General features: G+C 42.3%; 1 protein-coding gene across 8 annotated transcripts in view; it reads right to left on the bottom strand.

The window, feature by feature from the left end:
- nbeab (neurobeachin b) overlaps positions 1-23,981 on the bottom strand; it is a 209,622-nt gene that overhangs the window by 26,149 nt on the left and 159,492 nt on the right. For all 8 annotated transcript variants that reach the window (XM_078284010.1, XM_078284013.1, XM_078284011.1 and 5 more), the window contains 4 exons: positions 12,513-12,630; positions 12,318-12,420; positions 11,107-11,222; positions 5,848-5,960 (listed from right to left, as the gene is read on the bottom strand). In XM_078284010.1, the coding sequence (XP_078140136.1) occupies positions 5,848-5,960; positions 11,107-11,222; positions 12,318-12,420; positions 12,513-12,630 (450 nt within the window). The remainder of the gene's footprint in view (positions 1-5,847; positions 5,961-11,106; positions 11,223-12,317; positions 12,421-12,512; positions 12,631-23,981) is intronic.

Here is a 23,981-nt window from a genome sequence, read left to right as displayed (position 1 = left end):
GCACAATTGAATAGACTGAAAGAGAAGTTTATTGAGATCTGCGTAGATTTATGGGGTGATAATAGCCTTGCATGTGACGTCTTGGCCCAGCTGGATTGGGGTGCAAGCCACAAGACGTCTCACACTCTGTAAAAACCGCTGCTAGTGTAACTAGTTCAGGTCTTAGCTGCATGAAATGTCCAGGTAAAACATGTGAGAGTAGGAGAGGAATAAGGAAAATAAAGCACCAGGTGATATATAAATGAGAGTGTGAGAGGAATAAGAAAACGCTCCAGGTAATAAGTATTAGAACCACTTCTCACAAAATAGCTGATCAGCTGAAATTTTTGAGTTACAGCGTTATTAAATGTTTTTCTTGCCCAGTTTAATACCATGGTACTAAAAAAAAACAAAAAATCTAAGTCATGATTTAATAAAGAAATGTTTTCTGTTTTCAAGATGGGCCAAAGCGTGTGTTACACAACATATATTCTGTATATATATATTACAGGCTAACATTAATATTTTCAATTTTCAATTTCGGGTACATGCAAATAGCGGGACCCAGACCCCATCCCCCGTCCTACCCCCCTCTAGTCTCAACTAACCACCAACAGTTCTTAAATGAACCACCTGGCTATTTAGGGTCGGGATCCAAAACATATATTTATACTGACCAAGTCATTTCCTGTTAATTCATCTATTTGACTCTACTAAAATGAAACAAACAATTCAACAGTTTTCCCAGTCGCTATCCTGCGCATTCGAGCATGAATATAAAAAGACACTTTCAGTCTGGGGGTTTAGTGTAGTGGTAAGAAAGCTGTTATTTTGTTTTCGAGAAAACTTGTGCGGTTGGTGTGCAGGGATAATTACAACGATTGCATGGCAAAACTTTTAGGAGTTCACCAAGAACATCTTTGTAGAAGTTTTTCTTTGTACTTGGTTGTTGTCAGTGATCATCTTAAAGGGAAATCACACCTGGCAGATTGTTCAGTGCCGCTCAAGTTGGGGAATCAGTCAAAGTCTGTCCTACTGCGTCTCTTGGAGGGACACATCAAACCCACTGACACGCAGCAAGAAAACTTTCTGTTCAGTTTGTTAAAAAAAAACTTTGACAACAATAAAGAAAGAATAAAGTAGGCCTAATGCTGACAAGCAACTAACTACATGTAGCTATTTCCCAAGTGAGTAAATAGCTGCATTGAGACAAACAATGAAGCAAATCAAATTTATAAAAAGAAGATGTCTAAATATAGCGGTAAATATAAGGGAAATGTTTTAAAACGCGACTTTGTATGTCAGGAAGTGGCTTGTTGTATTCCTCCAACATCCAGAGCAGACTACAACCAACTCCCACTGATTCTTCATCTTGACCAATCTTAAGTAATCTGAGGCAACATGTTTTTTTTTCTTTAGGATTTTCTTTTTTCCAATACAACTATTTTGATTCAAAGATTTAATGCTATGTCTTAAGATCTTGTTCTTTGACTCAGAAGAAGATTAATTGTCCTTTCATGTGTTGTTGTCCTTGGACTCAAACACAAACATCATTGAATAAAGTAAATTATTTGAAACTAAAGCAAAATACAAAACACACCAATAAAAGAAGCCCTGTGAAAATGTAGTGGGCAGCCTGGAAAGAGTGAGGTTTGAGAGAGACACGACTTCCACAGCATGTTTGCCTGGTGGATGCACTCCCGCCTGCACGAACACGAAGGCTTGGTGTAATGTAGTTCCCAGACTGTTGTTCCGCGGAGAGTTCAAGCGTAAACAAAACTGGAAGGCTACTTGCAGGTTCGTCCAAAAGCCTGTAACTCTCCACAAAGCTTCACTGGGCTACCTTGGCCGCGCAAGAACAGAAATATGAAATATACCTTAGTCAGGTTGTCGAGTTCAATTTTCTAGTCAAATAGCACATTAATACCACAAAAATTGGTGTCTATTCCTTCAGCTATACTCTCGCTATCAAAACCACAGCTCAGCCTAAAAAAATATTTGGGGGACTTGGGGGACTGATTAGCTATTTAGGGAGAAATAAAAAAAGCAATTTAAGCACTTCATTGACACTAAGGGCCGTCAAAGTGCTTTATATCCTTTCATACTCACCATCCATAGATGATGGGCTGGCTAAGTCCAAATGAAAACAGTCCAAAATAGAGAGTAATCACCACTTCCCTATTCACTGCATTGCATATCATGCTAATCACAGATATAAGACAATAAAAACAAGTGGTTCAGACAGTTCCACACTTACTCCCATCTGAGTTCATTTCCACGGATAACACCTGACCCGGTGAAAAACACCCACACAACTAAACAAACTATGATCAAACCTAGATTTGGCATCGGATCCAATTAGGATCATTTTTTGGTGTGGGACTCCAAAGATGCAGGAGACGACAGTGAATGTAGGTGAGTGAGTGCGCAGAGAGTGCCTCCATTTGTTTGGTTATATCTAAGCTACCTCCCAAGGAGACGCATATTGCATTTTATATTTCAAAGGAAATTACATTACAGTATGCTGCTATGGTGCTCTGTCAGGAGAAGTCACAGTCGTTTTTGCTTGCCTCGTCAGAGACAGGGCCGCATGCAGCTCCAGTCTAATGCAATCAAGTTCCTCTAAGTCAAAACAAAGCAGATGTGCTCCCAAACAGCCTGACTGGACTGGAAGTGGGGGTGAAGAAGCCTCCATTATGGAGAGAAAGTGTGCAAGGGTCTTTATAGTATTCAGGCTCTGTCTGCGTTACCCAGAGTGCACCTCTTAGAGATGCTCAGCCTTCACAGCAGAACCTTTGAGAAGGAGGCTTTAATATTAAAATAGGACAGTTTCTCCATCTCAGCACAGCTTATCCAAAACACACTGAAAAATGGTTTTCTGAAATTTCTCTGAAGGAAATCAATGTTATCAATGGTATTTCATTCTTTTTAAGTAAAGAAAAAATTACATGGCTTGAATAATACACTTGCTACCACTTCCTGCTTTTGCTTTTTCTCCTCATGAGATGTTTTTGAAGGGGATATATCTAATAATCCTCAGTCAAAGGCCAAAGGAGTGCATTGCTAAACCACATCTGCTCTGTTTGGCTTCTTTTGCAATTATATAAATTTCCATCACATCATTTAACAGCTATGAGGAAGATTAGCTTCCCCTTTCTATCACCAACCTGTCAGTCAATCAAGGAATAATCATTAGAATCTAATGAAACACTTCACCACATGAATGTATCTGACATCAAAATATGCGTTAGTCTGGCCCTGAGGCAAGGCACGCACTGTTCAGTTGCATTTCTCACAGCTGACTGAATGCCCAACCAGCAGGTAATTGCGGGTGTGTGTCAGTTTGGGAGGAAATTATTTGGCATATCAGCACGGCGCTCCAGCAGTTTCAAACAATGCTGCCCATCAAGTGGCAGTCACCTGAAATTGACAAGTAGGCTTCTGGTATGGCTCTTACGTGTGGAGGAACAGGCATGAGCATGGGAAAAAAAAAAAATGCTCCCAAATCGTTTCTAGTGCCACCGTGGGATTACTTGAATGTGATCCAGGTGTATTAATGACAATCTGTAACACTTCACTTTACAATCTTTAGAATTTAACCTGTGTATTAACCTATGGCACCTGACTTAAGTGTTGCTGAGGGATATTTTAATGCTCCCCACTTTATTTAGGTTAAGTTGTAGCTCACTGAGCTCTAGGGAGATTATATTATAGGAGGTGACATGTAATACTTGCCAGCAGAAAACACATTTTAAAAAAATACACAAACTAAACTAAAATATGGGGAGTAAATAAGTTAAATATAACCACCACATCATGGCATACATGGTACACATACTTTAAACATACACACACACACACTGTCACAGCCACATCCACAGGACATACACCTTAAACAGTCACGCACTTGCATTTGTACATACTCACCTGCACACACACACACACACACACACACACACATACACACACACATACAAAGTCACAGCCACACCCACAGGACATACACCTTAAACATACACACACTCACACTTGCATTTGCACATTCTCGCACCTGCACACACATACACACACACACACACACGCACACGCACACGCACACACACACACATACACATCCCTAATACACAATAAACAAGTCTCTGGAGATTGTACAGCTCGCTCTGATCCATAATTGAACAAAAGGGCAGACCAAGCGGAGAGGAGAAGTGTGGGGGCCGCTGTCCCTCCCTGCTACACTAGCTGTGAACTTTTGGAGGTAAGAGCCCCGGGGTTCCAAGGACAACTGTCATGAGACACGGGCCTGTGAACTCATGCTAATGAAGGCAGCTCAGCCCTGTAAACAGCATGGGAGGATGTCACTGGAATACATTACAATATATAACTGTCTCCCCAGGGCAAGAGGGTTGCACATGGCTCAGCCCCGCTCACCGCCCCGCTCATCCACCCCCCCCCCCCCCAACCACACCACCCCTCAGCCCACCTGGATCTCCACAGGCTAAAGCCGCCAAAAGCAGACAAGGACTGAGATGACGGCAAGACACACACCAGAGAGATGTTTGTCCAAAACCGCTCTGGGGATACTGCGGCGTGATGAAGTGCTCCAGAGCGGTGGGAACGCATTCTGTAAATTCACAACATTCTATCTAACTTGACCATGATTCTTTGATTGTTTCACAGAACCCGTTTTTTTTTTTTCCATATTCTCTTTCCCCTCCTGCTATAAAACCCAGCGCACATATGTCTTCAAAAAAAAAAAAACAGAAAATTGATACAAACTGTTGAGAACTGAGATCGCAAAGTGAAGCCCTGAGTCAGAGTGTCGGCGCTTTGAGGGAAACAAGGGGAATGAGGGAGCGATAAAGCGAGCGAGGGAGAAAGCTCAGACAGGAATGCGACTGTTTTCAGGTCAGTGAGCCTGTGAGCTGCAGTGAGAGAGAGAGAGAGAGAGAGACAGAGAGAGACAGAGTGGGGGTGGTAAACCAGGCCACTGTCTGTGGTAGAGTTATCTGCTGCCTCTTTCCCCTTCAGTCAAAGACAGAGGAAACACAACGCTGAACTTTATCTCCCAGGGTTTGCGGGGCATTAGTGTCACCGCATCTGAGCCCTTGTGATTTGGCAGCATTAGCAGGAGTCTGTCCACTGCACAGCTTGATGCGTTTTTGACCCATCACATCTATAACACTTTCAATGGCCTTAATTCCTGCAACGCTGCATTTATGACCTGCTCTTGCCAGTTCCAAGTTCATCCAGCCTGAGAAAAGTCAAATTCAGGCAGCATCCATTTAGAGACTTAAATGACTTAAGGGGGACATTTCATAAATCCAAATGAAAAGCTATTAAAGTATGCCAAAGGTGTACTTTCCCATGGCCATTACAGAGTATTTGATTTGTGTTCCTCTGTACAGATGTGCTGCTGAAATCATGATGAGTATTATCAGTTAGCATGATCCATCAAAAAAAGACTATAGCGATTAACTGTGACTACTATACTATAGTGATGGTGCACATGATGATATAAAATGAATAAGCTCCTCTAATGGTGAAAGTGTGGAAGCCATTTTCATTAAAAGAAGACGCTGCAAACTTGTTTATGGGCTGAGGCAATATAGTACCAAATAAATTGGGGACATACTTAGAGATAGTATTTCTGTGCACTTCAGGATGTTATATGGTCAGCATTTTCCACTTTCTGCATTCCACCTCACGAGTTCATCATGTGCACATGATGTCTGCATTATTTCCCATTGAATATGGTATTCTTTTACAGTCTGGGACTTAATAAGGAAATCCCCCAGCCGGCTGCCCCTGCTTGCCCCCCCCCTCCTCTCTCTCAGTCACACCGAGGCGCATGGCAAGAGGACTCGGTACCTTCGAGAGATCTCTGAAGTTCCCTGGCAGGGTCAGGTCCAGCTCCTCGGAGTCGTAGTTGGTGAGGACCCAGGGAAAGACCGGGTACTGGTTCAGGTCATTGTACGTCCTCCCTAGACAGACAGAGCAGACAGAAATCTGTGAGTGATGAAGGGCTGGAAGGGAACGGAGGGGGTGAAAGCGGGGCAAGAGCACACACACACGAGGCTTCGGTTACTTTGGGGACCCAGCATGCAACATTCCAACAAGCCCCGAATCTCAGAGCCCTCAATCAGACCCCACATCCTGTCTCATAGGGCGTCTGCCATGGCAACACATCGACTAATAGAGAGCTCACGCTGCCCTGTGAGAATGTTTAGTGTGCTGCCCGTGCCTCCGCCTGCTGAGCGTACTGTATCGCCGGGCTGCGGGGTTACAGGAGGCCTGAGGAGGTGGTTTCTAAGTTTATAGAGAACATAAGTGTCTCCGAGTCGTTGGGGTGTGGATGTAATTAGAGAGATATAGATTCTTCTGGAGGCCGTGACACCACACGCCTGAAATGTCACTGCTAGACTCCTCCGCTGATTGGCCATATGTGAATTTCCTCTTCTTGCTCTAGCAGTGGGAATATGGATTTCAGATGGCAAAAAGTGTCAATGGAAATCCAGGGAAAAGTAATCATACAGCCCCAGTGCCTGTCTTCAGCATACCGTGTTGCCACAAATGCTCATTAATTTTCTTTTGAAGATGACACTGATCCAGCAGCTGTAAGGTCAGGTAGTGGCCAGTTGTAATCAAGGTTTGGGATAAGGGTTCCAAAATTTGAAGCGAGTCAGTAAATAACTGAATCAACATGAACTATTCTCAATATGCCTGCCTACTGCTCGCAAAATCTGACATAAAATATATATATATGAAAACTCTATGCCTATTTTTAGCATTGTAGGACTCCAAATTCATTCTGACAACAAATTTGAAGATAGGACATTTTGGAGTAGCCTAAAACATGAACTTAACCACTTGGACTACTTTATTAAATTATAGCTCCAAGTTTTTTCCATTATTTGCTGCTGTTTACATCATTGTCCATCTCATGATATTGCATGTTTTACCGTGGGTGGAAGTCCTTTTCCAACAGTCTAGAAACGCTTCTCTTTTGGCTTCTTATTCTTCTTTCTTTGGCCTATTGCCCTGAAGCCGTGACATTCTGCAGCTATCATCCACCATTGCACAAAATATGAAGCTGTTATTTTATTGCTTCACCTCCTCTGAAAGGGAAATACCACTTGATTTAAGAATTCACATATCTTATTCCTCTGGGCTGTCCTCTCAAAAAAAAAATGCATGTTTCATGCAAGCTCTGGGAACTATACTAAAAATGTCCTTGTACAAACTCTGGACAGACCACATACTTTTCCTCTAGCTTCATGGTACATTTTCTTAAATACTGGGTACATTCTTGCAGAGCTGCATACATTTCTCACTATCATTATCAAGTTTTATGTGAAGCACTTGGTGCATGTAATTTCTCTGTTGTAAAGCACTTTGAGCTGCATTTCTTGTATGAAAGGTGCTGTACAAAGAAAGTTTATTATTATTATTATCATTATTATTATTTTGTATTTTGAGATTCATCTGTGCTGAATGGCTACCATGTACGGATCAGTGCATTCCTAAGAAATGTCTAAACTAAGGTGAAACTGGGCTGTAAAAGAAAGTGTTGCTTGTTTCCATGGAATTGCCAGATTCTTACCATATCCTTCATAATTGGTTATTTCACTTTAAATTCAGTTAAGGCCAGCATATACCACGCATGTACTGCAAAGGTACTAAGCAAAACATTCCAATTTACTCATTAGCTAGTACTTAGTACTCAGTAACAGGACTACAAAAGGAAGCATTGATTGTTCCCGTGGTATCACCAGGTTCTTTCCATATTCTTCATAATTGGATGTTTCCTTTTCCATGCAATTCGGTCAGCTTGTGCTATACACGTTCTGCAAAGTTACTACGTAAAATATTCAAATTTTCTCCGTAAGAAAGATGAAATTGAACTGTAAAATGAAGCAACACTTGAATCGAAGGTCTGACCACATTCCTATCACATCCTTTCTCAATGCAATAGAAGTGTCACCGCATCTTTTCCCCAGAAAATACTCCTGGACACTTTCACAGTTAGCGTCCTATTCAATTCCAGCTTATTCGTTATGGAGGTGTGACATCACAGGCCCGAGGGAGAGCGAACGTTTCTCACTTGTTTCGTGCTAAAGGGAGCAGTAGTGAATGCTAACTAATACAGACTACGCTGTCCTGAGACATAGGAATGACATATTTCAACCTGGAATTCAATAGTAAGTAGAACGTTGCACGATATTGCATCATTCCACAGGGACTCGTGGAGGAAAGAGACACTCTGCTGCACACCTTTGCTTTGATTATGTTACAATTTGATTTTTAATTCATGTTTTGAGGCTGTCAGAGATGCCAAGAGTAACATAGGTTCAGTAAAACATGCTACACAGCCTTATCATGTTGATATTTTAATTGTGATTAGACTGATATATCTGTTTACCGATACATCTGGATGATATCGGCCTTTTAGTAAAAATCAGATATCAGGCAGTCAGTGTCGTACAAATCCAATATCATGCAGTTTGCTTGATTACATACTTAACCTGAGCTGACTCTAATGCACATATTTGTCAGATTCTACACAGGTATGCATGAATATGTTTATTATTACTATTATTATTATTACTGTTGTTATTATTGCATGGAAATGGTCAAATTTAAAGATATTATCAGGATCACGATTATTATCAGCACCAAATAGTCATCACCATTAGCAGTTTCAATCCATAAATATTGGCATTGATGTAGATGGGAAAAGTCAGTTACCTATGATTTTGAATTTATTTTATTTGATATTTTGGCTATTCAATATGCATATCCTTGCTTCACACCTGTGTTGGATGAGGCATGATGGACAGAATAGATTTGACCAACTTGAAATACATACAAGCAGCCCCTAATGCTAACTGCTACAAAAACAACAATCCAACTTTGAGTAAATTCAACCCTCTGTAGGATATAAAAAAAACATATAGCCATAACGGTCAGAAGATTTAAGCATGGCAATAAAAACTGATATGACTCTGAGTTGTCAGAGGCAACAACTACACTTCCAGCAGCAGTAAAGTGTCGCTCACCCTCAGCCAACATGAAAGACGAGCCACAATGAGACACTCAAGCGGTATTTCATCTTTACAGCCCAATCACTTAAGGCATAGCACAGCAGTCTGTGCTAGGCAGGTGTTTCCTCTCGAGGCCTTTCCTGTATTGAACCAAATCTATGCCGGCTCTGTTTGTCCCAGAGGGTTATCCTTACTTCCCACGGGCTTATGCTGTGTTCATGTCATATGGGATTTACCGTAAATACCACCTGCCGACTGGGAAAAAACATTCACGTCAACTTCCTAGCGGTAATTACAAGTAGGATGAATGGGACTTTTTTTTTGCGGGTTCCGATTTTTCTCCCACTTGGCGTCACTAATTGCATAAGTGTGTCAATACAAGCAGAAAACAGCAGTAATTATTGTTTATTTTCACAGCAATAAAATCAAGTGTACTTACAAAAAAGTGAGTAATATCTGCTGCACTTTTGTTTATGGTTGATTTTAAATTAATGAATAAAAGTGATTTTGGATGTGGGCGTTCCAACGAGTTACATGAACGCGGCATTAGGTTGGCTATCACAAGGGAAGAAAAGAAAAACTGAAGAAAAAAAACAAAAACTGAACATATATTATAATGCACTTTTAAGTTTTCACAGCAGAGATCATGAATGTCAGATGTTTGAAAATGCTAATTCAGTTTCCACTATGATATGTGTGTTAAGGGAAAAATAATCCTCACTCAACTCACAGGCGCTCATTTAATGGCCAGACACTTGCTTTAAGTATTTAATGTGTTTGTATGATTTCCATTCAAACCAGTGTCAAGAGGAGGCAGCACTCATTCTCAGTAAACTCTAACTCTAACTAAATAGCTCACAAATCCAAGGCTATGAATCAACATTATCCAACAGACATCTTTCAAAACTGCTCTCTAGTGTACCAGAATGTGTTTTTCATCATTACTTACAAGATATTATTAACTTCACCCAATCTAGCACCTGTGTCTCTTTTCGCTCCCGGAGTGAAGCACGTTGGCATTAGAGTGTATAAATGTAGCTGAGCCGGTGATAACCTCTGACAGGTTATATGAGGAGGTTTCTACAGAGTAGCCGGGGTCTTGAGGAAGCTAGAGAGTATAATTATACAGGTTAATGCCACACAGCCAAGAGGAAGCAGCGGGTTGAGCGTGGAGGATGAGATGGGGGGTTGGTGGTGCAGCTAGACCTACTAGCGCTAAGGCCTGAGTTGGGGTGGCAGGATGTTAATAACAGTGGAATAGTGTTTAATTAGAAGACCACTTCCCGTTCACACCTCTCCCCAGCACTTCACCCCCCGCCTGTCTGCCGCCCCACACTATTCTGACATCCCTGTCAGCCCAGGTCATTACCAGGGATTTTTAATGAATTTTGGGCATGTTTTTCTGTCTGCCTTACATCTAATTAGCTGACAATAATGTATCGAACTCGAGCACGAGCTAAATATAAATATGCATGAATATGCAGCGAGAGAGAGGATGACACCTCTCAGAGCAGAGTAGCGCGCAGTCGCTCTCGCCTTCCCTGTTAGTTGCAGTTCAGATCAGAGAGTCGACAATGGAACCTCTCAACTCCACAGACACACACGTGTACGCTCTCACAAAGCCAGGCACTAATTATCTGGCAAAATCTGCTGTGCCTGCTCCCCGCTTCAAACGGCAGACTCACACGAACGGTGAAGTGTACTGCGCCGAGCACCGCTTAAGGATACCATGGATTCTTAAACAAATACGACGTACCTGTGGGTGCTTATATGTTTCTAGTGCCGCTGACACAAAATGTTTATTGATCATGATAGCTAAACTTAAACCCATAAGATTATAATGGTGAAAAGATACACATTGATTATGCATTTAAATGTAACACTTTCACTAGTTGTAAGTTTTGCCCGGACGAGGAAGCAAACAATTCACAATCTATCTGCGTAACTGATGGGTGTGAAGAGGTACGGAAATTCAATGAATGCCCTATTTCCATAACTTCAACTACTTCCAAATTAAAAGCAGGAGAGTTGCGGTTGGGAGTCGAAGCGATGTAAAGCTGCATGTGAGTGAAAGAGGAAGCCGTACCTGCGATGGTGTTGAGGAACATGAGGTACTCAAAGTTGGAGATCTCTCTCCTCTGCCAGCGCTGGGTCATGTTGGAGGATTTGAAAAGCTGCCGAGGGGTGGCTAGGGAGATGCGCCTGGAAAATACATTTAAACCGTTAACCACAAGACAGAAAACAGGAGGTTGGTGTTAGTTACTGATATTTTCAAACATACATGCTGGAAGAATTAAAAATAAGTAAGTAAAGCACCTTTCACAGTGCAAAGTCACAAAGTGCTTCACAAGAGTAAAATAGTAAAAATAAGACCAGAAAACAGTAAAAAATAATAAGACATAGAAGCAATAAGACATAAAAACACACAGAATTACAGACACAGAGGCTAAACAAAGGCCAGTCTGAACAGATGAGTCTTTAGCTGATTTTTGAAAGTGTCAACAGAGTCTGCAGATCTTAAGTCCAATGGGAGAGCGTTCCACAGTTTAAGAGCCACAATTAGAAAAGCCAAAGAGCACATGTAGATATGCTGGGAAACTTAAATTCAAAGGATTGGCTACATCACATTAAACTGGTAGATGAACGATGACATTTGGTAGCTAATAACCAGCATTTGTGTCTTTTTGGAAAGAATCTATACTGATAGATTTCATACAAAATGTCAAGCTACAGACAAGAGAACAAACGGTGCATACAAGGCAATGATATTCAATGTTGGGCAATTTTGATGCCCATAGATTGAGCTATATCATCCAAAGCTTGGTGCAAATCAAGTACACATTAATTTATATTGCATTCATGTAGGAATGTCTGCTTTATATCCACTCAATTAGCATAAGACTTGAGGAAACGTGCTTGTTTCGCTCCAGAGTGTAATAGGCCTGTTAGCAGTATCAGAGTCTGAAGGGACTGTGCGGTTTTCTCTGTGGTCAGTGGCCTAGCTGCAGCACTGCTGTATAGAGTCTTCTGTCAGAGAATTAGGTCAGTTCAGTCAGGGTCAATGCACATTCACTTCAATGACTGGAGCAATGGGACTTCAAATGCCTCTGCTGCAGGCCAAACTACACAGGCTCCTCCATCAGATAAACACAGAGGAGGTGATGTGGCCACTGAAGGCATTAAACCCAACAAATATTTACCGTCTTCTGTAAATTCTTTTATCCGGGCAATAAGGGGAAACACACCAGTCTCAGCATTATACTGAGTGATTTATTGTTTTTTGCATCTGTGACCCACCTGGCTTGTGGGAGGCCATAGCTGGTGCCGACTCCCACCCGAGGAAGACTGTACACCACTTTCTTCACTGTGGCCTGGTCAGGGAAGTTGAACATGACGGATGCTGTGAACAGAGGAGACAACAGTACAGTAAGTGATGGGGAGAAAAATGAGGAACCATGGATTCAAATGTGTGTAATTGGCACTTCCTCTTACTTCTGTTGGCCATGAAGACCTCCATGGCTGTGTTCTGCAGGAGGTAGCGTCTGGAGAAGACCGCCCGGATCTCACTGAACATCCACTTCCCATGCAGACCCTCGGTGTACGCCAACACCTAGAAGAGCAGAAACAGAAGAGAAAATGTCCTCTGGGTATTATATATCTATAAAATCAAACAGATCATGTTGGGTTACAGCTGATATATGTTAGATACTTGATGAAATATTTAAATATAGCTCTTGATAAAGCATTGTGCAACCTGACAAATGACACTAAGCACAAAATGAACAATAAAAAAACGTTGTACCCCCTCTGAAAAAGTAAGTGAATCCCTATGGATCAAATCTAATTTCGGACAGATTTTGCTTCCCGGTGTTTTGATATGGTGTGTGAAAGATAATACTGATTGCAAGGCTATTATTTGCATTGAACTCAGTGTAAAGATTAGTTTAACAAATTAGCAGTGAAAAGTTTTGGAATTGATTGCTGGTTTAGAGAATAATTCAATAAGGCCATTTCTATGTGTCGTGGCAAAATAGTTTTCTGTCAAAGTTCCTGTTTTGATGTAATCTTGCATACTGCAATGAATGACTGACGACAATCACCCTCCTCCCTCATAGACTACCAGTAACGCCACTCATTCCTCTCCTGTCCAAACTGTTTAATGTTAAGGTTGCATATGAACAAAGAAAGAAAACATTACCAACTCAACAAGTTAAAGACATGCTGGACGAGTGTCACAATTCAACTGAATATGAAAATTCAATGAACAGGCTTTCTCAGATTATGCAGTATACGTGCTCGAACATCCCTTCAATAATGCCAGTGGTATTGCAGTATTACTGCAGTTCTATATCATGACTGCAATTTAAGTACACAGATTATGACTTAAATCAAAGTGACGTCATTTAATTAAGATGTTTAGATGACCTGTGTCTTAAGATTAGGCTGTTAAACTGAGCGAAGACTTTGCTCTTATATGGACATCAAAACAATCAATGAGCCAACTTTTCCACACTACTGTATATCAGAATACTGGACAGTGAAATCTGGCCTGAGTAAAATTTCACCAAAAACACACCAGTGTTGATAATTTATTTATTACTTTTCTAATGAAAAAGCAGGAAGCTTTTACATGTTTTAGACCTTTATTTACCCAAGGAATACTTGCTGAGGACAAACACTCGTTTTCAGCAGCACCCTCTTCTTCTAAAAATCCTTTACTGTTGGCCACTGAGCAGCTCAGTGTAAATGTCTTGCTCAAAGGCACCTCAACATTGCTGAGCAGGAGAATAGTGTATCTTGTTCACTTTTCCCAGCCAGAATTTCCCAGCTGGGATTCAAACTGGCCGGTCACTAGTTTACTTAAAGCACCATCACATTATATGCTAGCTAATGTACTTTTCACTTGTAACAAAGCATTTGTGATGCACTGCATCATACCACTGTGAGGTATGTAGGCAAGGCAACTTTGTTCCCATCGTTTCCAAACATTAAACTTATGTCCTATGTGTTAAAAAGCTCTCTACAGATTCTCTTTGTGTGTTTCACACTTTTTCTGTTGGTCTGTAACACTTGCCAGAGCAAAGGCAAGTGGACAAAAAAACTCTCCCCTGGGTCAGCGACACATAAATAATCAATAAAAACTATCATGCCAAGGAGAGGAGAGAGCAGAGGAAGGATCGTTATGCAACACCTCTGGGACTGCAGGTCCACACACAGAAATCAAGACGGTATCTCTGACAGGTGAGAATGATCCCCTCACACACCTTTTCCCCCTCCTTCCATCTCACTTCTCTCCAACCTAACAATTTTGTCCAACAGTCTGAGCCAGGGGGCAACCTCATCAACTCCCCAGGTTATAATCACATACATTCTCACACTTCAGAGTGTGTGTGTGTGTGTGTGAATAAAGATATAACAGGGCAGTAAGGGGGGTGAGGCCCTACAGTACAGTAGTGTGTGTATGTGTGTTGTGGTGGGGGTGGAGAGGGGGGGGTGATTGAAGTGGAATAGGCAGGGAGGGAGGCAAGCAGAGTGAGATGTTCAGCTGGGTTAGGTCCGATGCTAATGCTCATTTAAAATAGTGACAGGCTGGAAGAGTGCAGCGCGAGCCGGGCCGCCTTAATTTCTCCCTGGAATAGCTCATGCCCGACCTCCGTGCCACATCAAAGTCTCTGGAGCTCAATTAAAATTGGATTAGGTGGAGATGCTGGATGTGCAGTGCAGCATCTCTGGTGCTCTCCTCCCAGTAATGCCCCTGCTTGACACCTCTGCAACCCCCCAACTCAAACAGTTGTCATAGAGACAGCACGACCCAGAGGAGGCGGTGTGGTGTGCTGACTGGAGGGGACATAGGAAGGAAGGGAGGTGAGATGGAGGGATGTGAGCGTGCTGCTGAGGGCCAGCGGCAGCACACTTGGAGGCAGGGCAGCTTTTATCCCCCCTCCTCCTCTGCCGCCAGATGTTTGTGAAGTAGTCTTCTGAGTGCCATGCTGAAAGTATAGATTGGCATCATGGGAGAGCTACAACAGCTTACTTCATCAAGGTACAAGTGAGCTTAGATGGCTGTAGCGGTAGAGGAATACTGATATGAGAATATATATTGAGTTAATTGCATACCTCTCTGAATGGTTTGTGTCATTACCAGTACAGGGGCATACATCCCATTGTTTGTCTCATGTATTTTATTATTTATTTTAGCAGAGCCATAAATTGGACCCCTGAATTTTCTGTTTGTTATAATATGTATTATAAATATATTATAATAGTATGTAACTCTAACTATAATATAAGTAAGCACTACAAAACTGCAGTTTACACAGGCTTGTGTGACAAGATAGGCCAATGTAGGTTCCCAAGATTTAGAAACATATCATAATAGCTGCAATATGGTAGCTACAGTATGATTGTCAATACGATAATACTTTAGCTTTGGTTGCTTCTTGTTACCCAGCAAAAGTTAGCATCTATGCTGCTGTGACAAAGTACAGGCCAAAGGGCTAGCTGTCAACAAAAGAGAGGCTAAAGAGGAGAAAAAAAGAGCTGATTTCAAACAGCCCAGATCAAAAAATTTGTCATAACAACAAAGCTTTGGTCTAAACCAACAAGCAGGGGCCCCTGTAGACTTGGAGCTTTGACAAAGCCCAGCCCTCATTTTTGGAGGCCCAGCTGTAAAAAATGCCATTTAATGAACCTGTCTGCTGAAGCTGTCCCCTGCCTGTCAGAGGTGTCAGCCAGTGACAAGCGCTGGGGACGGCCGCCTCCAGTCACAGACAGGCCTGCCAGCTGGAGACTTCGGCCCCAATCTAATCACGCCACCAGGAAGGGACCGGCGCTCTGCTCTTGGTCTGTCACGCTCCGGGCTGGGGGAGCGGTGAGGGGGCGGGTGGAGGGGTCTGGTATGGCCGACAAGCGCAGCCTTTTGTTTCCACACAGGTCCCTCCACGCAGGCTCATTAGGATCCACAGGCGCATGCGCTGCTCCGCCAGCTGCAGGGAGGTATACCTCTGCCACATAATAGCCGTAATGCAATTTAACGTTTCTCTCCTCTCTTTCCTTTCTTCCCCTTCTCTTCTTTCCCTGATTTGACAGAGGGCAGGCTGCATTCTGCCTGTGGAACATCACAGATGGAAAATATTGTGACAGATGAGATGAGGGGAGGCACAGGTGACACCGGTGTTTAGGCTGAAACTCATATATAATAACGCGCACATGCTCAAATGGAACACATCATACTTAAAAGCGAAAGGAAGCCATTTCATGCATGGAAATAGATTCTAATCATATCTGACTTCCGAATAGCTTTAACCCCATATTGGCCTAGGCACTATGACAGACGTTATTAATAAATCTAACGAAGCAGTTCCTCTAAAACCTGATGCAATTTCCTCCCACATGGAACAATGCAATCCCCCCCTATTGCATTTATACTCAAATAGGGAAATAATATGATTCAGTGGGACCCCAAGCCAGCATGACTGATATATTTATATGGGAGTGTGCAGCACATTGACAACCTGGTATCATAGCACCTCCGCTGCATTCTTCTCAGATTTGTCTAATAGGCTTCCACTATAAAGCCTCACAACTGCATGGTCCCAGGCGGCCAGAGAGAACAGTGAAGGGGAAGAATAAGGGGAGGATACGAGAGGCAGTTTCATTTTGAGTGATATGACTACTCCCCCAGGAGCGAGCGGGATGGATTTCACACATGGCAATTTGGAGGATCAGCACACACTGCGAATACTGTATTCAATGGCTGACCCCAGGCAATGTGGACCAAATCTGTGAAGGAGGTGGAGGTGAAGGCATTGAAAAGCATAAAGCCTGGTAACAGGGTGAGCAGCTATCAGCCATGCAGGAGAGTATCATCAACCATACACAACATGGTGCAGTGGGTCACAGAGAATAGAAATACTTAAGTTATATTCTATTTGAGTGTGAACATAACTGTACACAACACACAACACAAGAGGCCAAATCAGATCACAGAAGTGTATCACCAATAATACAAAATAAACCTCATATAAACAAAAATAACCCAGAATAAACACATTGCACCTTCTTAAAATGAGTCAAATGTTCCACACACTGTAAAATTAAATGAATGTTGGCATATTTAACTTTAAGCTGGGCAGACAGAAATCTTAGTCCTATGACCACGACATGTCCAAATCCATACTTTTTACTTTTAGCTGTAATCCTTTTTAGGTCCCGCCAAGATTTATAATAAAGTATGCCTGAGCATCAAAGCATGTTTTTCATCTGATCCTCCCTCATATGACAACTGTTATGAAGTGTAGAAATATACGAAAATGTGAAAGATTCCCCCAGATTATAGGAAAGCGGCATCCCACTCGGTTCCTCTCTCGCAGACCCATATCTCAACTTCAATAAAGTAGCAGGCTCCTAATGCAGGTATTGGGGGGAAAACAAGATACAGATTTGCATAATCAGTGTCACTATACATTTGGGTGGGAGCTGGAGTGTGGCAAGATGACACAGCTCGGGTGCTCTGGCAAGACCAGTGGGATAAAGGAGATGAATATGCATTAAACACGCTGGCAGATCACTGCCCCAAATGTCCAGCCAAGTTTGTCAATAACATTTATGTCATGGGCGGCATTTCACGCACATTAGCAGGCCCTGCAGCGCTGTCTTAAACACTGCCATGCTGGGATAGGTGGGAGGAGTTCTCTTCCTGGCTTGTAATTTCTGCGTAAAGAGTCAGGGCCCTTTAACCAAACTGTATCTGTGTATGTTAAAGCATAAACGCTCAATAAATACAATGTAAAATGTAAATCAACATAGTTCTTTACATTTCTGATGCCCTCCAGCAATGATCTGCAAAATTTGGCCACTTGTGGCCTGTAAAAGGGTTAGAGTGGTTATTGGAAACAATACAGAATAAAATGCATTTTCTGGGTAGCTCATTTATATCTACAATGTATACTACACAAAAAGTACAGTAGGAAAGAGACCCTATTTAATAATGTTATCCAATGGTCTACATGTTAAAATATTATAAACTGTTCAATAAAATGGTAGAAAATAAGTGAATTTCTAAAAGCACATTTCTTCTTTTTTTTTTTAAATTCAATTTGTTTTGTACACATACACTCATGTACACACAAACAAAATTCAGAATTTAACACACATTTATATAGTGTAGCAGGATAACTGCTGATCACAAGAACATTTTAGTTTTCTTTCCCCTCTTCACTCTAAGCCAGCATATCTGGCAAAGATAAGCAACAACAGTGAACATCATAAAGTTGTAATCTATCAAAGGATTCAAGGTATTGCCAATTTCCAAAAGTGTCACCCAGGGCAAGCTGTTTGAGCACTCCTGCCTGACATAATATGCAATAATCTGTAATAACTTCTTTTTTTACCAGTTATAGTATAAATGCATTAGAATGGATAAGTGGAAGGTTTGTTAGGCCTACTGTGGTTTGGTACCAAGTAAACACATGAAATGGACACAATGGACATAGGAACATGTGCAAGCACCCACCCACACACACACACACACACACTTAGTGAGCACATCAGCCAGATAAATAGCTTGAGAATGCCTTCACTAAGGAGCTTGAGAGAAGGGATGCAGTCATTTGGTATGGGGTCCTTTCAGCAAGCCTTCACTAATGGGACTTTTTCAGGGACTTGTCAGCCTTAAGATGACTGAAATCTTCCTGGCCTGGGTACCAGCTTCCTCTGGCTGCCACTGAGAGTGCCAAGCTGATCGCTTTAAATCCCGCTTTTTTTTTTTTTTTTTTCCTCTCTTTTGGTGGTGTGTGGGAGGGATAGGGGCTCAGAGCAAGACAGAGAAGAAGAGAAAGAAAGAGACAAGGATGGAGAGGCGGAGAGACAGAGGAGGAGAGGGAGAGAAAGAGCAAGTGGTTAGGGGAGAGGGCCTGATGAGCAATGAGCGCCTCACTCGTCCTCAATTAATCTTGTCTCTCTACCTTTGCTTTGGCGCTTCCCTCTGCACCAAGGTAATAACGACACCCTCATCCATTATCCTTTTATCCCTGTTATTCACTGGGAATTGCTTAATAATATGTTACAGATTTGTCTCCCTTCGTATAATTCTTTCTGTCATTCGCAGTATATCATCTGGAAAACACACAGCCCCCTTTCCGCCGGACGCTCTTTGAGGATTATCGTGGGTGACACCTTCGGGATGCAGCCAGAATCTGGAGCATCATTTTTTCAGGCATAAAGTGGAATTACCCTGACTTATCTGTCATTGCCAAAAGCACAACAAGCCATTCAGGGCCAAAGCAAAGGTGGAACAGGTTCTTATCGGCTTCTCTGAACACGAGTGCTTGTAAATTTATGCTAATGAGGGCCTTTTGTCATCCAGGCTCACCCCTTGGGGCTGAACGGGGCTTGCAGAGGATGATAATCTGGCTGTTGAGTGCACTAGATAATTTGTACTTTATCCTCATGTAATTATATAGTTTAAATCTTTTTACCAATGCTAATCCTGCGGCATGAGGAAATGTCTTACCTGTCTGTGGTTCTCAGCAGCGCTAGTCAGCGTACATCTGACTCTCTCTCATAAAATCACGTAGGAGGAGTGCAGCACTGATATAATTACTCTGACTTTCTGTAGCTCGTGCTAAGAATCCGCATATCATTTTGATCCACCTTAGCAGGCAGGCGGGGAGCCAGGCTCACAGCCCGGGGCTATGGGAGACAACTCAGAAAAAGGTGAAAATGTGGGAGCGGGGCTGAAAGAGCCCTGCTTCCATTTTTGTCAGGAAAGAAAGATGGAGGAGGAATGGAGAATGGACAGAATGGAGTAAAAGAAAGTGTACTAGGGCAGCTCAGCTCAGCCTTTGGGGTGCCTCTGCTGTCCAGTGGGACTCCAGGCCATCTTGTGTGCCTGCCAAAGCCGACAGCCCCTGACAAGCCGCTTGGCGTGCTGTAATTTGACTAATTACATTGGATTAGACCATATTAATGCAAGCTGTTTTCTCCAGGGTCACTGACCCACCCAATGTGGCCCTTGCTAGTTCCCCCCTTACTCTGTGTAAACAAAAGATATACAAGAAAGAAATTAGACTCTTTGTTTCCAAAAATTATGAAAGAATTAACATGTATCTATATCGCCGTCTGTATTTTTACAGCGGCCGAATGTGTCACAAAGAAAGAAAGCAGAAAAGAGGCAAGCTGTATCTCTACACACTTTCCCGAGGCACATCATCATGGGATTCTTTGATAACAAACCAAATCCCTTGACTTCTTTATCTCTCTGCAGGGGTTGGAAAAACAAAATAAGGACTTCTATGAATCTCACAGAAGTCCCGGAGTTCACAAAATGATTTCTTGCACAGAGGGAGGGCTTCTCTGCATGCTGACAACAAGAGTGCAAAATTTCATTTTAATGCCACTTTTATCTTAGTAAAATATTAAGGATGAAATCTGAGTAATGAAAATGATACTATTTTCATCATGTGAAAAGTGGTTTGGTCACACAAATGTTTTTCTGAGGAAATGATGTGTTGAAATCTGTGTGTTTAATACGAATATTAAAAGAAGCTTTATTTGAGCTGCTTTAACAATTAATAGATATACTCAGAAAGCCCCAAAAGAATAGCTATTTATAAATAGAAGGAGGGAAAACCTACCTCCATTTGCATTTGCAAAAATGCAAAATGAATTCTTTCACATTGGGAAAGGGGGGAAATGAGCCATAGAAAATGTGTGTTTTAATACAACTGCCCTCCCAATTGTCCCAAATCAATTTGAGTTTCACACAATGGAGAAGCAGCTCCACTATTTGTATGTGCTCCTCTGCCTTGAACACGGTGTAATAATAGTCTTAAACCAGGCGTTATAAAGACAGAATACCAAAGAGGCTTACAGCCTTGGTTTCATGAAACATTTAGGCAAAAGTTCCAAGGGCTGTGGATGATGAAAGAAGGTAAGCTTGAAAATGGGCTTCTGGGATCCACAGCCCTTATTGTACAGAAGTCACATCAAATTAATACTGAGGGCCATTTGCAGCCTTTCTTCTCCTGAGCTTTTCAGAACGGATTAAGCTATGAAAACTCAGAAATTACTAAAGCACCTATTAGGCATTATGCTCACCCTTTCTTCTCTTTCCCTTTGAAAGCAATTGAATGTGCTTCAATTCACTCACTTCACAAAGAAAAGTTGTTTGCATACTTAATGGAACGCTAATTTTATAAAAATGTGCGATGTAAAACATATATTGTTGCACTAAAAGAAACCCATGATCACCATCTGTAAATAAAAACACATTCACTCATATAGCTACACTATTTTACATACATAGTGTTGTGTAATGCAATTAATCAACATTTTGTGCATCTAGTGAACCCGTATTAAGTTAAAATAACTATGTTGAAGGCTACTGGTTGTGGCTCAGTGTGACGATGGAGGCCGCAGTATTCAAGCGGTTTATTGAAAGCCTGTGAGAGTGTTTCCACACTGATGAAGGGCCAGTATAGCTGGGGCTCTCTAAGGCTCTCTGCACCCCTCTTTGCTCTCTCAATGCCTGTTCAAAGGAGCGCAGGGAGTGCATGAATTGTAATTATAGCTCCTAACAGGATTCAAGAGGGCCCAAACGATGGCACTTGAGAACCAGGTCGTGTGGAGTTAAACGGCTGTCAGACACTCAAAGCTCCCCAGCATGTGAACCAGCCCACAAAGGCTGGCCATGTCCACTTCCAGGGCCCTCCTACCCACTTTCCCTCTCATAGGGAGAGATTAAAGATCAAATATGGGCCCTTTAAAGGACCACAACCATATAGCCTTTCTGCATTGACACTCACATTCCAGTCTTCAAGAAGGGGTTAACTTTTCTGGGTATAAATACAACTGGAAATGTATGAGTGATGAAAATGAATTAACAACAACGGTGAGATTGAACAGTCTTGACGTGAATAAACCGTACAATCAGTGAGAACATGTAAAATTAAAATCTGACATGTTCAATACGAGTCATAAAGAAAGAAATGCTTGGTAAAATTGAAGGAAAATGAGGCGGCAGCAGGGGAGCAGGTGAGGAGTGTCAGGGATCAGGTAATTGGTACCACCTGAGAAACCAACCCAACCACAACGTCAGATTATCTGCCGACCTCGCCTTCACAATAACGGAAAAGATCATCTGTGCTCCCCAGACAGTTTCAATGACTCACCAGGGCACAAGCCCCCTCGCTACACATTAAAGAGACCAGCCTTCAGTCAGGCCCTATCCAACTGCAGCCCCATCCTCTCCCCCAAAGCACCGAAAAGAACCAACCTGCAGCGTGAAGCCCCTATGTATGACCCTTATTAAACTCCTAATTGGATTGAGAGCCGCTAAGAAGAAAAATTCAACATAGTTCATTCAGCTGAGATTTTCTTTGGCATTCCTTCCAGTAGTTTGCCTCTTCAACAATAACATTCAAAATCAAGTGACTGAAAACTTTTTTTTTCCCTTTTCAAAACACAACTAGATTTTCCAAAAATGGGAGTATGGGCAAAACCTTTTTCACCTTTTCTTTTAAGGCAAAGGGCTATTTGATTTTCACAGGGTGCAAGTGACAGGCTGAAACAAAGCCCAGTGCGGGCCATTGTGCAGCCTTTCGCTGTTGTAATGGTCTTAAAATGGCTACAAGCAGGGTCCTATTCAGCGGTGACCAGGCTGCTCAGCTCTCCTCTCCATATCCAAGACAAACTCCACACTAAGCGGGAACTCTGTGGGGTCAGCTGATCAGTGAAAGAGGGACCCAGTTCACTCATAGCACAGTCTTAGAGTATCAGTGCCTGCACAACTTCAACATATTTGCACTAATTATAGACAATAAATACTGCCATAACAACAACATCAATCAAGTTCATTACGGAAAATGGCATAATGACAATAATTACAATAATATCTCATTAAGAGAGAGAATGAGAGACAGGGGAGAATTAATAGCAGACAGGTGTACAACACACTGCAATTATGGAACCTGAAATTAGTTCATTGCCTCAAGGCAAACAGAAGAGAAAGGGAAGGCTGAGAGTGAGGGAGTGTGTGTGCGTGTGTGTGTGTGTGTGTGTGTGTGTGTGTGTGTGTGTGTGTGGGAGCGGGGCTGGGAGAGGAACTGATAGAGAGAGGCTCACTGACAAAAAAAGGAATTGCAAATAAGCAAACAAAAATGTCTTAAATGTGTAAATTAGGGAGAAAAATAAGAGGGAAAAGCAGCTTTTCCCTGCAGACTGGTGCCTTAGATGAGAGGGGAGCAGCGAAACGTGATCAAGGGGAGCCGTGGAGCGGTGCGGCAGGCGTCAAGATGAGCACTCAGCCAGCGAGTGGCAGCTTCTCCTTTTCCAGTCAATCATTCATTACAGAGCCAAGTGCTGTGGAGGAGTGCCTCCTCTTTTTGACCTATCATATTACTGCCTCTGTAAACTCCTAATCCCCCCTTCGTTAGATGGTGTCAACAGCCGACATGCTCTCACCCTGCTGCAGCTCTCCCTGCTCAGACACCTCCCAAGCCCTGCCAAGACCAGAGAATTGACACTCTAATAAAATCGTTTGAAATTTAACAAGGTAGAACGGCATAACTTTATCATTCTTTTTGCCGCTTCCATCCACCTTTTTGGTTTGCCTGCTTTTTTTTTTTTGTTTTTTGGGTTTTTTTTCTAGATTCTCTTCAACTAAGAGGAATTTCACTTACTAGTTTCTTTACTTTTCCTTTTGTTTCAGTGACCACCAGTTTCAGATTCTCAATTCCAGGGAAGCAATACTAAAAAAGTCAGGCTTAAGCTGTTCAATCTTTCATTGGCTGGACTGAGCGGCCTTCGGGACGGTTCTTTTAGCCTCGGGGCTGTTCCTGAGCAGGTGAAAGCCTGGAGGCAGGAACCTGCACATCAGCACTTCCTCGTCCATCATGACTCTTTCATGGGGAGCCCATCTCCTGAGCCTTTCTAATAAAACCCAGTGAGATGACTACTCTA

Source organism: Centroberyx gerrardi, chromosome 6 (assembly GCF_048128805.1).
Source record: "Centroberyx gerrardi isolate f3 chromosome 6, fCenGer3.hap1.cur.20231027, whole genome shotgun sequence".
NCBI classification, from domain to species: Eukaryota; Metazoa; Chordata; class Actinopteri; order Beryciformes; family Berycidae; genus Centroberyx; species Centroberyx gerrardi.
The sequence above is the reverse complement of the archived record's forward strand: the minus strand, read 5'-3'. Positions and strand labels throughout refer to the sequence as shown.